The 16,230-nt window shown below is 36.8% G+C and overlaps 1 protein-coding gene across 4 annotated transcripts in view; it reads right to left on the reverse strand.

Annotated features, from left to right (window-relative positions):
• RASA2 (RAS p21 protein activator 2) overlaps positions 1-16,230 on the reverse strand; it is a 116,025-nt gene that overhangs the window by 42,890 nt on the left and 56,905 nt on the right. For all 4 annotated transcript variants that reach the window (XR_009540650.1, XM_060149718.1, XM_060149719.1 and 1 more), the window contains exons 6-9: positions 9,641-9,724; positions 7,904-7,976; positions 4,528-4,604; positions 2,615-2,716 (exon numbers count right to left, since the gene is read on the reverse strand). Coding sequence is in view for 3 of the 4 variants with exons in the window: in XM_060149718.1 (XP_060005701.1) it covers positions 2,615-2,716; positions 4,528-4,604; positions 7,904-7,976; positions 9,641-9,724 (336 nt within the window). In the remaining variant the exon portion in view is untranslated. The remainder of the gene's footprint in view (positions 1-2,614; positions 2,717-4,527; positions 4,605-7,903; positions 7,977-9,640; positions 9,725-16,230) is intronic.

Genomic DNA, 16,230 nt, shown 5'->3' on the forward strand with positions numbered 1-16,230 from the left:
CATCCTGCCTAGGTAGTTCTACAAATTTTGCCAAATTTGGAGGGCCTCCAAATTTGGAGACCTCTTACTTAAAATAGGGCTATAATAGCACATTTCAAGTTCACTTTGAGGGGCCTTGGGAGGCACAATGACTCACATTTTATTTTGTACCAAATAGCATGGCATACATATCATTTTAAAGACTTAATGAACTGAGTTCAGAAATTTTCATTTAAAAATGTATGCTAGGGACTTCCCTGGCGGTCCAGTGGTTAAGAATCCACCTTCCAATGCAGCGGATGTGGGTTCGATCCCTAGTCGGGGAACTAAGATCCCACATGCAGCGGGGCAACTAAGCCAACGCACCACAACTGGAGAGCCCACGTGCCGCAACTACTGAGCCCGCATGCTCTGGAGCCCACACACCACAACTAGAGAGAAGCCTGTGCAGTGCAATGAAGAGCCCGCGCACCGCAACGAAGATTCTGCGTGCCACAACTAAGACCCGATGCAGCCAAATAAATAAATGAATAAATATTTTTTAAACAGTATGCTAATTTTATAGAAGGTGGAAGAAGATTGGCAGAGGTGAATGACAAGCCTCAAATGTTCATCAGTTTTTCATAGTGACCAAGTTTCCATCTATGGATACATTTTGAAAATTACAGCATATAAAACGCTATCATAAAGACTAATAAATCTTAGATCTGCATTAGCAAGAGGTAAAAATAAAATAAATTTTTTGACACTCTAAATATCAGTCTAGGGACTTCCCTGGTGGTCCAGAGGCTAAGACTCTGTGCTCCCAATGCAGGGGACCCGGGTTCGATCCCTGGTCAGGAGAACTAGATCCCACATGTTGCAACTAAAGATCCCGCATGCCACAACTAAAAGATTCTTCATGCCACAATTAAAGATCCCGTATGCTGCAACTAAGACTTAGGATGGAAGGAAGAAAGGAAGGAAGGAAGGAAGGAAGGAAGGAAAGGAAGGAAGGAAGGGAGGGAGGAAGGAAGGAAGGAAGGGAGGAAGGGAGGGAGGGAGGGAGGGAGGGAGGGAGGGAGAGAGAGAGAGAGAGAGAGAGAAGGAGAGAAGGAGAGAAGGAGAGAAGGAGAGAAGGAAAGAGAGAGAGAGAGAGAGAGGGAGAGAGGGAGAGAGGGAGAGAGGGAGAGAGGGAGAGGGGGAGGGAGGGAGGGAGGGAGGGAGGGAGGGAGGGAGAGAGAGAGAGAGAGAGAGAGAGAGGAAGGGAGGAAGGGAGGAAGGGAGGAAGGGAGGAAGGGAGGAAGGGAGGGAGGAGAAGGAAGGAAGGAAGGAAGGAAGGAAGGAAGGAAGGAAGGAAGGAAGAAAGAAAGAAAGGAAGAAAGGAAGAAAGGAAAGAAAGAAAGAAAGAAAGAAAGAAAGAAAGAAAGAAAGAAAGAAAGATCAGTCTACTAGGGAGAACTGTTTAAGGACAACAGAGTCCAAAGTGAAGAATGCCTGACGACACTCAGGAGAAGCAAAATCCTAAAGGCAAATGAGACTGCTGTCCACAGTAAGAAACATCTGAACACTGTTTCAACTCCTCTTCCAGGCAACTGAAACTGAGCCCTAAAAAGGGGGCCTTAAGAGGCAAATGAGAAAGGCATGCTGTTTATACTCAGTTGAAACCCAAGTCAAGCATGAGGGCTACTGGGCAACCTACTGGAAGGGAAAGGATATACACGCTTTTAAGTGCTGTAGACAGAAAAAAAACAATAGTTTCACACTGATTCTACTAAGGAAACTAACATCAGTTTAATGTCCGAGCATTAACATGAGTTTAATGTCACTATTAGAAGTCACAAAAAGGTAATATTGTAGCCAATATTGAGCCACTAGAGCTCCTGAAAAGTGTGTTAACTGGATCAGCTCAACAACATCTAGATCCTAGGCATTTAGAAAATAACATCAGAGCCATCCATGGTGCATTTCAATGGGATTTGGGGTAGGAAAATCACTGGTGAGATCCCGTAAACAGCTGAATCCCTACAATAAACCTTTTGCTTTCAAACATCCACAGTTCCCATGCCCATTAATAAAGCTTCTGAACTACAGATGCTGATTTGTGATCAAGCATCTTCTCACATGGGCAACTCTTACGTAATGTTCGAAATGTTTTATATTTTTTCTTTAGAGTTAAGATTAAGTTTTTTTTTTTTTTTTGCGGTACGCAGGCCTCTCACTGTTGTGGCCTCTCCCGTTGCGGAGCACAGGCTCCGGACGCGCAGGCCCAGCGACCATGGCTCACGGGCCCAGCCGCTCCGCGGCACGTGGGATCTTCCCGGACCGGGGCACGAACCCGTGTCCCCTGCAACGGCAGGCGGACTCCCAACCACTGCGCCACCAGGGAAGTCCCAAGATTAAGTTTTTGAACAGGAAAATATTCCTAGGCAATTCAGTTCTTTTATCTCAGTACCAGAGGACAAGTCATAAAACTAATATAATTGTACTTATATTTCTGCAACAATAAATTAATGGCCAAATCAGTTAATGTTAATAACTTTGGGCTTATCCATTAAAAACTTAAAATATGCTCAAAGTAAGCATTTATTTGCATATACAGTGCATGAAAGGGGATGACCTACTATGTAGTTCACTACAATGTTTGTCTTCTTACCAGGCTTGATGAGAAGCATCATTTCTTAACACGTTCACAGGAACCTTAATCTCACCGAGGAAAACATCTTGGACCAGGTTTCCATTGTTCCACAAGTCGATCCTGAAAATTTAAAAACTGGCTTTATTTTTTGCAAACAATGTGTAAGAGAACGCACATGACCAAAAAGCTTCAAATTACTATGATTCGTATTCCAGCACTAATTTACGGTTCTGGGTACTTCTGCCATAAGCATCTTTGCCACAGACATCTTTGCCTCAAGCACTTTTTGCCGCAAACATTTTCACCACATAACTAATTGGTCAAAGGCAATTTTGTGATAAAAGATAAAATAAAATGAGACATTAAAAAAGACACAAACATAAAAAATAAACAACAAAATTAAAAAGACTTTATTGCAAAATACAAAATTTATTTGAACACATTCAAAATGTGTGTAAATTCATGGCAATGCTGTGCAAATACTGACTCTATTTTGTGGGCTGTACCTAAACGCTTATCTTCCAAGTCTTTCGTTCACAGTATTTCACAGGTTGTTTTTGTTTTTGCTTCTTGATTTGTCTCCTCATTCAGCATTGCACTTTTTTCCTAAAATTTCTTCCTTCGTTAAGACAGGTATGCGTTTCCAGACACTAGGATGCATATTGGTTTCTGAGTTTCGTACTGAAGCCTCCACACTCTTGTTTGTTCTTGCCATAGTGTCACATGTCTGCTGATGGATGCTTCAAAGTTCTATGCGAAATGTGGCTTTGCCTCTGTGCCTTTCAGGCCCTCAGCCTCTTTCTCCTCCAATGTGGTGTGTTTCCAAATAAGAAACCAACTCTTGGGGCAAATCACCGTCACTTGTCTGCTCAATGAAGCTATCAATAACGTCGATAACCAGAAGAAATGCTAACACATTTCAACCAGTTGAAACCAACTGTCAACTAGTTATTTTATTTTTCACAGCAAAGCTGACTTATGGCCAATTAGTCATGTGGCGAAAATGTCTACGGCAAAAATGCCTACGGCAAAGATGCTTGTGGCGAAAGTACCAGACATAATTTTACATGCTTAAAAACAAGAGATGTTAGCATTGTCTTAAACTAAACTAAAAAAGCAGAATACTGCAGTAGCTTTTACTAAAAAGCATAGAAAGTGACTATCTTAAATAATCTAAAAGAAAGCACTTAAGTTTCTTAGTTTCAAAGTCTACACTTTATTTTAACCTGTAAAAATAAGGACTACAGAGTTCCTTTTTTGCTTTTGAGAAAAGAAACCAACACAAGACTACAGTTTCTTTCTCAATTAAAACCAGTTAATATGTAAAGATAGGTGATTTAGAAAAATACATTACCTGATCATTCCAAACGTGATTAATACACCCTTTAGATGAACACACTGTTAACACCACACCTATACATGCATTTACAAAACTTTCCCCTCCCAAACAGCATAGATATTTAAGACCTAGGAAATAGCACAAACTTCAAACACATGCACCTGTTGAATCATCTTACAAGACTTCTTACCTCACTGAAATTTCTGTTAGACAGCAGATATGTTAAGAAGAATAAAAAAATTATTTCTAAATTGGCTAATATATAATTACTTTTCTATATATTCTTTGCATTCATTATGCTATGATTTAGAAATTTACGGAGCAATTAAATTTGGGAAAAACTAAAAATATAATAAAATAGGTGAAAATTAGCTCATTTTATTTTTAAAATAAATACACCTTAACTATTAGTACAAAGAAATCGGATTTTGAAAAGATTATTTGGATTTAAATTAGATGCACATTCCTCTAAGTTTCATCGATTAAGTTGCTAAAGAGAATTCTGTTAAGCTTGAGTCACCTTTTACAGTTAAATTTAGGATTTTTTTTTAGCACAGAACATAGCAATTCTGTAAAACCCCAAGACACATACCTAATTTCCAGCTTTTCAATGTCCTCCTCTTCTACCTGAAACTGGGACTTTCTGGTGTAACTACTGGATCTGGTTACCTACAAACAAAATATTTTAGTAAAAAAAATTTTTTAGTATCTTTTTCTTACATGAACTTTAAAAAACTGTCATCCCTAAAATGTTCGACTGTGTATATTATAAACAGAGGAAAATGCCTAAGTAATATTTTACCCAAAAGATAAATACAAAAACAGCTATGGCAGTAGCAGAGTGGCAAGAATAAGGTGGCAAAAAAAATATCAAAATCAACCTTACCTCCATACCCTTCCTTATCAACTCAATCTATGGCAACACTGGGTTCTCTGGCTCATATGTAATCTCTTGGTGACTCAGAGTAAAAGCGTTCTATTTCAGGGAAGCTGCATAGGCTAGGAACTGTCTGAAGACCTTCCCACATTTCTCAAGATACCAATGCCACCAGTACACTTCCTTCTCACACTTTTACCAAAAACATCAAGGCCGTTGGCAGGAACTTCCTCAACTACTGTCCACCTGAACATGTCCGTTCCCACACAGGCCTGTTTACTCGATGAGTGTTCTCATCCTCTTCCAAACAACACGATGAGATGATCCTCCTCTTTTCTAAGACTGCTCCGTCCCCACACAGTATGCAGTAATAAGCACGCAGTAAACATGCAGCAAGCATTCGATCTATTTTAATTACAGCTTTCTTGACCAGACTGTTCACCTCATTCAAGTCTAAGAAAAATTCTCCCCTTAAATTATGGTCTTCCTATCTCTTTCCTTTCACAGACAAATATCTCAAAACTGTTACCCATCCTTACAGCCTCCACTTCCTCACCACCCACTCACTAGTTACTCACTACAGTAACTCCTTATAATCCGGCTTCCTCACAGATCACTCTCCCCAAACCCCTCTCTTAATCATCAAGTCTGATGATGAAATTCTTAGCTCTCACCTTCCTTGACCCCTTTATCTGGACAAGTGACCATACAACCATACTCCCTTTTCCCAGAGCTACTCTGGTCTTTTGAGTTTACCCAGCACTATCCTGGCTACCTTCTGCTCTCTTTGCTTCTTCCTCTGGTACTTCTTCCTCAGAACCTATAAATATGGGTTTTCTCCAGGGTTTTATATTTTATTTTGCTCTACATACGTACTGCATAGTGCTGTACAAAGTGCTTTCACATCCATTATCTCTGTTATTCATCAGAACACTGCCCTGAAGCAGGCAGGGCTAGATTTATTATCCTCATCTTGAAAATGAGGAAGCTGAAGTACAGAAATTAAGAGACATACTCAAAGTCGAATACATAATATGTGGCAGAACTAACCTTCTTCACTTTTTTCCTTTATTGTATACCTCTACTCCTTTGGCTTTCTTTCCTGACTTGCTGTAAGCAATTCCTGATTCTTTATCTACAACCATCACCCACCACAGTCATGAACTTCCTATGGGAGGATTTTACATATCTGAGTCCAAGCTCATTATGCCCCAAACTGAACCACTTATGTTTTCCTTCTTTTCTATTTTTCCAGATTTGAAATATGAAGACAACATTTGACTCCTCATTTTCTCTCTTCTTCTATAACCAATTTGTTATCTCGCCATCTGCAGTTTCTTTCTCATCCATCTCTTCCTCTCATTTCCATATTACTTCTCTTGAATCAGAGCCCCCCCTTTCTGCTTTTTCCTTTTTTAAAAAAACACCTAAGCTACAACAGTCTCTTGATCTCTGTTCTCTCTCTCAGCCATCTGGCCCACAGATCATGGTTAATTCTTCCCAAAACAGTGCATTACTCATTACTTCCAGGTTCAAAAACATTCAGTGGCTAACACAGCACTTCAGCCTGGCTCTCAAGGCCTTTCATTAGTTGGTCCTACTCTTATGTTTTTAAGCTTAGTTCCCATTATTCCCTTTTAGTCAAATCACTACTTGCTACTCTTTGGACATAACTTTCTGCTTTTCTGTCTCTATGTCTCTGCTCAAAATGTTCCTTCTCTAATACTCTTTCCTCTGGCTTAACTCACCTAGAGCAGAGCTACCCAGTATCTACTACTGCATTTTACTGCTGAGTGTATGCACACACATGTACGCTTTGGGTCTCCTGCTCTCACTAGAGCACAGAGATTGGACTTTTATCTTTATAATCAACTCAACAAAGGGCCCTTTGAATGAATGGTTCAAGGCCTAATATGTATGCTTGCATATAGCAAAGAGGTCAAGTCTTGACTGTCAAAGGACCATCTGCTTGCTGCTGCAAGTCGCCCCTTCTTGGTTTTCTCCAGGCTAGATGTAACAGCCATTTGTAAGTACAGAACAACTGAACTGAGCAAGTCCTGAGCCGGGAAATGGGGCGTCTCACACTGGTGCACTTTCTTTTGTTTTCTTTCTTCCTTGCCTCCACCCCCCACAATTCCTCCTACTTCAATCTTGGCATTTCTTCAACTGTGTTCCCTTATTAAAGTACAGTAAGCAGGCATGGCTAGATGTGCCCTCGCTCTTTTCACTTTGAAACATCAAGAAAAACACACACAAAAAGAAGGAAAAGCACAAAATGTAACTCTTTTTTTCAAATCTTCCCTACATGGTAATCTCAACTGCAACATATTCTATGGGTAGAACACAATCTTTTAGAATACAGTTTGATTATTTTTGTTTTTTTCCTATAGTTTCTAATAATATGAAAAAGGATTTGTTTAACAAATGCTCCACAGTAGAGAACTCCAAAGCACTGTATTTTGGGCAACTTCAAGGCAGCTGAAGTTCTCTAAGAAAATAAGCATGTGTCCACAGAGTGATTTAGCTATAAAGAACTTAATAATAAGGCCTTAATCATATAATAGTTTATAGTCTCGAAGCATTTTCACATTTGAACCTCCTAAAAACGCTGAGTTAGGTAGGGATGCTACTGTTTTCTCTTACAAAATTATCCTTTCACAAGATAAGAAATTTGAGTCTCCCATGTAGTGATTTGTTCAAACTCAACTGGGACCAGAACCCAGATCTACCAAGTGATATCGTACTTATTTAACTAGTGGTTTTCAAATAATATTCTGCAGAAGAGTCCTGGGGCCACTGCATGTTAGGTCAGGGGCTGGATAAGGTAGGGTTCTGTGTGAAGGGGGTTGTGATATTGAGGATGACTGAAGAGTAGGTGTGGTCCTAGACTTCCCCATCCTCAAATCAATCACAGCTCTGCCGTTATTTGTTTTATGCACTGGGCCTCTACTGTGTTACACTGTGGTTCTACTGCTTAGAAATGCTTAGTTGCATTAGTTAATAAAATTATGACTATGGCCAGAATTTGAAAAAAAGAAGTAAATCAGCATTCAATATTCAATGTTAACATTTAAATAAAACAAAATGTTACCTCAAAATAAAAGATTTCATTAAACTGCGGATTGCTTGTTTTCTTCTTTACTTTTGTCTTCTTTTGGTCATTCCTGTTCCAATGTGGTAGAGTTTTACCTTGTAGAACTTAATAGTACACAATTATAAAACATGCTATTTCCAACCAGGGAGCCTGACCTCTTTCTGTTTAACTGTTAAGATGACTCGGGGAAGGCAGTAGCTTTAAATATTACTTGGGGGAAAAAAACTGAGGTGTCTCTAAAACTTCAAATCAAAGAACACACAAATTTTGTATATCTGATATATGCCAAGATTATATTATTCTATGGCTATACTAGATTGACTGCCAAGCTTACTTCAGGGGTTTTTAATAACACATTCGATTATACAAGCAACTCAAAATAAATGGTAGAAGGAAGACAATGAGATTCAGAGTACCTTTATCTATGCTGAAAACTACCAGAGGAACACGAAAAGCATTCTTAGTTTACTTCTTGGGCTTCAGCCACAATGTGGCTTTTTAAAAAAAACTTTTAATTTTGAAGTAATTACAGATTGAGAGGAGGCTGCAAAGAAATGTACAGGGAAGTCCCATGTAACCTTTCCCCAGCCTCCGCCAATGGTAACATCCTCCAAATGACAGTACAGTATCAAAACCAACAGTGACTTTTTGAAACAAATTCACAAGCCAAATAATTTCTATCTGTACATTACTAAGCAATTACACTAAAGGATCTATCAGGTATTGATTATAAACAAAAACCAAAACCAAAAACAGCTCAACTAGATTAAACATTTTTAACACACAAAACTCAATCCCTCTGATAGTATGAATGTTATAGGATTGAGTATCTGCTTTTAGCAAACAGGTCAGGTTTATATTTTTAAATATAAAACCATCTATAATAATAATAGGATACTATTGTTTGAGAACCCAATAAATACCAGGCATGGTGCTTTTCATACATAGGGACAAATACATTTTTCAAAGTGACTTACTGGTGATTTTCTAAAAAATAAGAATACATAGCTTGGGGCTGGGAAGAAGAAGTGCATGTCTATGTGTATATACACGTGCTTGTGTAGAGGGAATAGTATGCTCTTTGTTTCCTGACTCTAAACCTTCAAGTTGTAGACAAATTTCAGACTAGTCAGGCTCTGAAAGAAACCATAATGAAATTATAAAACAGAAAATACTACAAAGTGTGATAGATTTTCCATAAATTATCATAAGTAATTAAAATCAATGATACAGTGCACTTCACCATGTTCTGGTACTTCAGCAGTTTGTCTACAGCTTGGAATTCTCTCTGTACAGCACAGATGCCATGAGAAAAAAGGTATTTTTAGTCCTGAGTTGTTTTCCAGATAAAAATATAGAAATTCCTTTGCTATTTTGAGCTAGCATTTATTAAAACAGGATTCTACCTGCAATAAGATCTAAGACATTTGAAACTAGGAAGGCTGATGATGAATGAAGGTCAGGTTTATGTTTTAAAGTACATTTTAACTACTATAAAACACAGGTTGCTCCCCATAGCCTATGAGTCTGGCAGATTTGAAATGGCACTCATTTTCTTTTATAAAAATAGGAGTTGGTTTGCAAGTGAATAATAGAACTAACTGAACATTTTCTTTCAAAGCATTCGTTACTTTGTGTCATAAATAACTATTTAGCAAGTTCTCTTAGAATTTTAATTTTGTAATTGTTAAACTTTAAAACTTAAAAATCTGATACTAATTCAATAAGCATTACCTAGAAGGGCCCACAAGAGAAACTGTTGCATAAGGGTCACAGCTTTGTCCATTTATGAGAGGCAACCCATGGCATGCCTTGACACTAAGGAAGAATAAAGAAAAATTAACATTATTATATTCAAGTTAAACAACATAAAACATTTATATTCAAGTTAAACAACCTAAAACATTATCTTTAAATACGAATTAATACATTCAAAGGGTTAAAATTGTTTTCCACATGTCTGAAGTTGTATGCCTATATACCACCTACCCAAACATATGTACATATGCATTTATTTACTTTTGCTGTATTTCCAAATAGGACTAAACCACCACAGTCAGTACTGAGACTACCAAATAATATTTGGATATACACAAGGTCTATCGAACAAGGTACACGCTGTGGTTTGATAATAACATTAAAACTACTGTGGCTTCTAAAAAGGAAAAGAAAGCTGTGTGAACCTTAAAGGAGACACTACAAACCAAGTCAAATCTGTGGCATCATATCCTCTGCTAAAGCATGAATGAGAAACAAGGAAACAACTGTGGTTTCCACTTAAAATCTGATTCATAAATAAAGGGCAAGCCACATACAGTTCTGCAGCCTCTTATTCTGACTCTCAGTAACAGCTCCTGCATCATTCTGTAGAAAAAGTTTTAGACCATAAAAACCAAGGTCATCTCATCCACTCCGTGACAACAGTCATTGGTATTTACAGAGAACACAGAATCTGAATTAATGACCTGCTCCTCAAATTTTCTCTTTATTGAGTTCACGAATTTAGTTTAGCAGCTAAGGGTGTGCATTTCCCAGTGCCTACAAGAAACTCATGAGCGTTAGTGAAAAGTATTCTTTGTTGAAAGATGTGGGCTATTGAGCAACATCCTAATTTCTCTCCACAACCCACAGATCATATACGTGGGTGAGGTGCAAATGGTGTGCTGCCGAGTAAAGAAAGAAACGATAATATGACTCATTTCTATTAAATTGGGTATTAAAAATCAAATTTAAAAAATTTCTGAAACTAACCGAAGAAAGTACAGGCCAAGATAACAATTCTGATTATTGATGTCAGGCCTGGGTACAGTCAAATTTTCCCACTGTACATACTGTTTGAAATTTACACTTCTCAGGCTAAACCTCAAAATGATACCCATTTTGATATAGTATGTGCAGTTTACTATTTATTTTCACAAAATGCATCAAACTCTCACAACTGCCTTTAAGAAGGGTATCATCATGCGTTTTTAAAGAAGAAAGTAAGGTTCAAAAAGCTTACATGAGAAAGTAACAAAATAAGGCTAAAGAGGTAATACAACTTGTAAGAAGTGGGCCAAGACTCAACTTCTACTTTCTTAACCCCATTTCTAAAATTTAAGTCCTCCTACAGTCCCACTGTGCCTGAATATAGTGTATTACTTTCCTTCTAATACCAAATTTATCTCATGTAAACACTAATTATGTAAAATCTTAATCATAAAAATTCACTACAATTTTATGAGGTATAAAAACACTGAGAGGACTTCCCTGGTTGCACAGTGGTTAAAAATCCGCCTGCCAGCGTCGGGGACATGGGATCGAGCCCTGGTCCGGGAAGATGCCGCAGAGCAACTAAGCCTGTGCGCCACAACTACTGAGCCTGCGCGCTAGAGCCCACGAACCACAACTACTGAGCCCGCGTGCCACAACTGCTCAAGCCCGCGCACCTAGAGCCCGTGCTCCGCAACAAGAGAAGCCAACGTAATGAGAAGCCCGTGCACTGCAACGAAGAGTAGCCCCCACTCGCCGCAACTAGAGAAAGCCCACGCGCAGCAACAAAGACACAACACAGCCAAAAACAAACAAACAAATAAATAAATATGTTTTAAAATAAAATTTAAAAAAAAATGAGAATAATGGGGACTTCCCTGGTGGCGCAGTGGTTAAGAACCTGCCTGCCAATGCAGGGGACACAGGTGTGAGCCCTGGTCCGGGAAGATCCCACATGCCGCGGAGCAACTAAGCCCGCGGGCCACAACTACTGAGCCTGCGTGCTGCAACTACTGAAGCCCACGCGCCTAGAGCCCATGCTCTTCAACAAGAGAAGCCACTGCAATGAGAAGCCCACTCACCGCAATGAAGAGTAGCCCCCGCTCGCTGCAACTAGAGAAAGCCCATGAACAGCAATGAAGACCCAACGCAGCGAAAAATAATGAATAAATTAAATAAATAAATGTATTTAAAAAAAGAGAAAAATGCTGTTCAGTATACAAACACTTCTATAAGAATACCCACAAACCAAAAAAACAATACCCATAGTCCAAAAGTGTGAGTCTATAAAAAAAATCAGAAGTACTCTTAATTTTTAAATCTAAGTATAAAAATTGGGTTTTCTAACACACAAGTAGTATTATTAAATACATATTATTGTATTTGCTACGTACGTTATGAAATAATTTTCCTAATTACCTAGGATACAACTATTCTTCTAGTTGGTAAATCAAGCAATTTCACATCATAAACCATGGATAAGCAGAAAACGAATGTTAAAATAACCTTAGTATGCTAAATTATCTTGTATTTTATTTATATGTGACACATAATGTGTTTGATATTGACACATTTTTTAGGAATTACAAAGGAAAATAAGTTTAGTCCAAACTTGTTTATAATACAGAATGATCTGATTGTTTTCCTTGAATTTTTTTTTTTTTAAACTAAAAGACAAATATTAACTTCTACATACAGGAGTACATAGTACAGGGAGTAACAGGGAACAGATTTATCCTCCCACCTCAAACACTTAAAAAAAAAAATGGGTAGTATCAGCAGCTCAGGACAGTGATCTCTGATGGGGGGAATAAACCAAGTGAGCCCTCTAACTGTCCTAGCCTACTGTTAGATGGTCTCCCTGAGAAGAAAGAAAGGGCTGTCAGCTGGGGAAGGCCAAAGTGACTAGAGTTCCCAGGGCAGAGTACTGGAGGAAAGAAAGCTGCACAGAAAGAAAGAAACCTCCAGAGAGCTACAAAAGAACTGGCCCCCCGACCCACCCATACCCGGAGTCTCCAGCTGAGTGCTGATAAACATATACATGTGAGGAAACTATCTGAGGCTGGGGAAAGAACCATTAGAAAAGAGCAGAGGGAACAATTCCAGAAGCCCACAAATGACTAGCAAGAGATCCCAAGGGCCACAGTAAAAAGCTGGTAATTATGGGTGCTGCCTCAGTAGTGGGAAAATATTAGCCCCAGACTAAAGGCCACTCTTGTTCCATCTAACAAAGCTTATAAGCAAACCACAAATGAACCAAACTATTTCCAAGTAACTAAGTCTTCAAGTATATTCATAGGAATACAAAAATATCCAGCAACTTCACAATATCTAGCATCCAATAGAAAATAACCAGGAACACAAAGAATCAAGAAAATACAACACATGATCAAAAAGAAAAACAAATCAATAGTAACAGATCCAGAAATGACACAGTTGATAGAATTAGTAGACAAGGACATAAAAAAAGTTATTATAACTATATTTCATATGTTTGGTAGAGACACAGAAGACATTAAATTTTGAAAGTCTACAAGGTTTGACATGAAAAACACTGAGTGGCATTAACAGAAGATTAGATACGGCAGAAGAAAAGATTAGTAAACATGAAGACAGAGTAACAGACACATCACATAGTTATGTAAATGGCCTAAGCATGCCAATTAAAAAGGAGAGATTTTCAGATTGGACAAAAAAAATTATACACTGACTTTAAGACTCCTTTAAATATAAGATAAAATTAAGTTAAAAGTAAAGAAAGTGGAAAAATATAAACCATACTAATACTAATTAAAAGAAAGCTGATTTAATGGGTAATGACAAACCAAATGTCCATTAGCAACGGTCTAGCTGAATGAATGATAGTATCTATAGGATGGAATTCTATGTAGTTGTCAAAAAGAATGAGGTAAATCTCTATTCCCTAATTACTCTGATATGGAGTGATCTTCAGGATATATTCTTAACTGAAAAAAGAGGAAGTTACAGAACTCTATACTCTGTGTAAGAATGGAATGAGAAACATGAATATATTCTAATTTTTATTTATACATGTGCATATATTTATTTGCTTATACTTGTAAAAATACTGGAAAGAAAGGCCAAAACTTTTAAATATAGGAATTAGTAGGGTAGAGGACTGGGAATGGACTTGTTCGAAGATACCTTTATATAGTTTTGAGTTTGGCAACATAGTCAACTTTTATATTTCAAAAGTGAGATTAAACTCAAGAAATAACCCTTACAAAGTAAACAAAAACAAACCTGAGAAACCACTAAAAAAAAAAGGGAATTAGTTCAAAGGACTAGAGCACAGTATTTGATTCTATATCCTTAGTGATATATTCTATATTCTTAGAACAAACAGCAGTAAGACCTCTAAAACTTCATTCAGTAACCTAATTATCAGTGGTAATACTGGTATTATTATTTTGAATCTATTGTCTATATCTTCGAAGATAATGTAAATAAATAATTATGTTAAGTATTTATGTAAAGTTAGGGATTAAGATTTTCAATGTTAGAGGAAAGAGATACCAGTATAAAATCAAAATTAGATTTAAAATCTTGTAATATTAAATTAAGAAACATGAAAAAAAGGAAGAAGGCAAGTAAACCAGCCAGCCAGGCAGCCAGAGTGGCTATATTAATATCAAAGCAGATTTTGCAACAAAGAATATTACCAATATTAGAATAAAGAGGGTTATTTTATAATAATGAGTTCAATTTATCAAGCAGACATAAAAATCCTAAATGTTAAGTTCCTATTACAGCTGTAAAACAAATGAAGCAAAAACTGACAGAACTGCAGGGAGAAACTGACAAATCCACAAATAGTTGGCGATTTCAACACCCAATAAAGCAATTAAGAATGAAAGTTTAAACAGTACTGTCAACCAACCTAACATAATTAACATTTATAAAAAACAGTGTATCTACCAAAAGCAGAAAACACTCTTCAAATGCACACAAAACATGTACCAATATAAACTATATTTTGGGGACAAAAAATAAGTTTTGGTAAACTTTAAAGTATTCAGATCATACAAAATATGTTGACAACAGTGGAATTAAATGAGAAATCAGCAACAAAAAGGTATCTGGAAAATCCTCAAATATTTGGAAACAAAATTAACTTACCTCTAAATAATCCCATGGGTCAAAAAATAAATATAAATAAAAAAAATAAATAAAGAAAAATTATGAAGTATTTTTAAATGAATGAAAATGAAAACTCAGTATATCAAAATTTGTGGGATCCAGGTAAAGTAGTACTTAGATGAAAATGGATAGCACTAAGGAAAGAAAGATTTCCAATCACTGACCTCAGCTCCAATCAAAAGAAACTTTAAAAAGAAGAGCAAGTTAAACCCAAAATAAATAGAAATAATAAAAGTGAAAATCAATAAAAGAGAAAACAGAAAATATATAAAAACAATAAAATCAAAAGCCATTTCTTTAAGAAGGTCATTAAAATTGATAAACCTCTAGCTACACTGATAAGGAAAAAAAGAGTGAAGACACAAATTACCAACATTAGGATATCACCATGAAGTCTACACATATTAAAGGGATAAAAAGGAATAACTGAACAACTTTATACAAAGAATTGTACAACTCATATTAAATGGTCAAATTCCCTGAAAGATACAAACTACCAAAATTACTGAAAAAAAAATTTTTTTGAATAATTATGTATCTATTAAAGAAATTGAATTCCTGGTTAAAAACCTTTCCAACAAAAAACAAAACAAAAACATTCCAGGCCCAGATGGCTTCACTTGTGAATTCATATATTAATCATATAAAAAATAAATTACATCAATTCTATAGAAACTCAGAAAATCGAAGAGGAGAAAATACTTCCCAATTCATTCAAAGAGACCATTAATATCCTGATTCCAAAACCAGACAAAGACATTACAAGAAAAGAAAAGTACAGACCAATATCCTTCATGAACAGAGATGCAAAAATCCTTAACAAAATTTCAGCAAATCAAAGCCAGCAATACATGACAATATTAACACAACATGACCAAGTGGACGCTGGCTTAACATACAAAAATCAATCAACAAGATTCACCATATTAACAGATGAAAATAAAAAAAGCATAAGACTGTTTGAATATCCATCCCTGATAAAAATTCTCAGCAAACTAGGAACAAAAGGGAACTTTCTCAACCTGATGAAGGATGGCTAACATTGTACTTACTGGTAAAAAACTGAAGGTTTTCTCCCTAAGATAAGGAATAAGACAAGGATGTCTGCTCTCACAACTTCTATTCAACATCGTACTGGAGGTTCTGGCCAGTACAATAAGGTAAGAAGCAGAAATAAAAGGTATCCAGACTGAAAAGGAAGAAGCAAAACTCTATTCATAGAGGACACAATAATTGTCTATGTACAAATTCAATGGAATCTATTTTTAAAAAGCTAGTAGAACTAATAAGTGAGTGTAAGAAGGTTACAGGATACAAAACAATTTTTTAAATTTCCATATAGTAGCAACAACCATATATTCAATTTGTCTCAAGTTTCTCTCCTCAGGTTCTTTCCCTCAGCCTGTTTCTCT

This window comes from Lagenorhynchus albirostris, chromosome 5, assembly GCF_949774975.1.
Source record: "Lagenorhynchus albirostris chromosome 5, mLagAlb1.1, whole genome shotgun sequence".
In the NCBI taxonomy this organism is placed as follows: Eukaryota; Metazoa; Chordata; class Mammalia; order Artiodactyla; family Delphinidae; genus Lagenorhynchus; species Lagenorhynchus albirostris.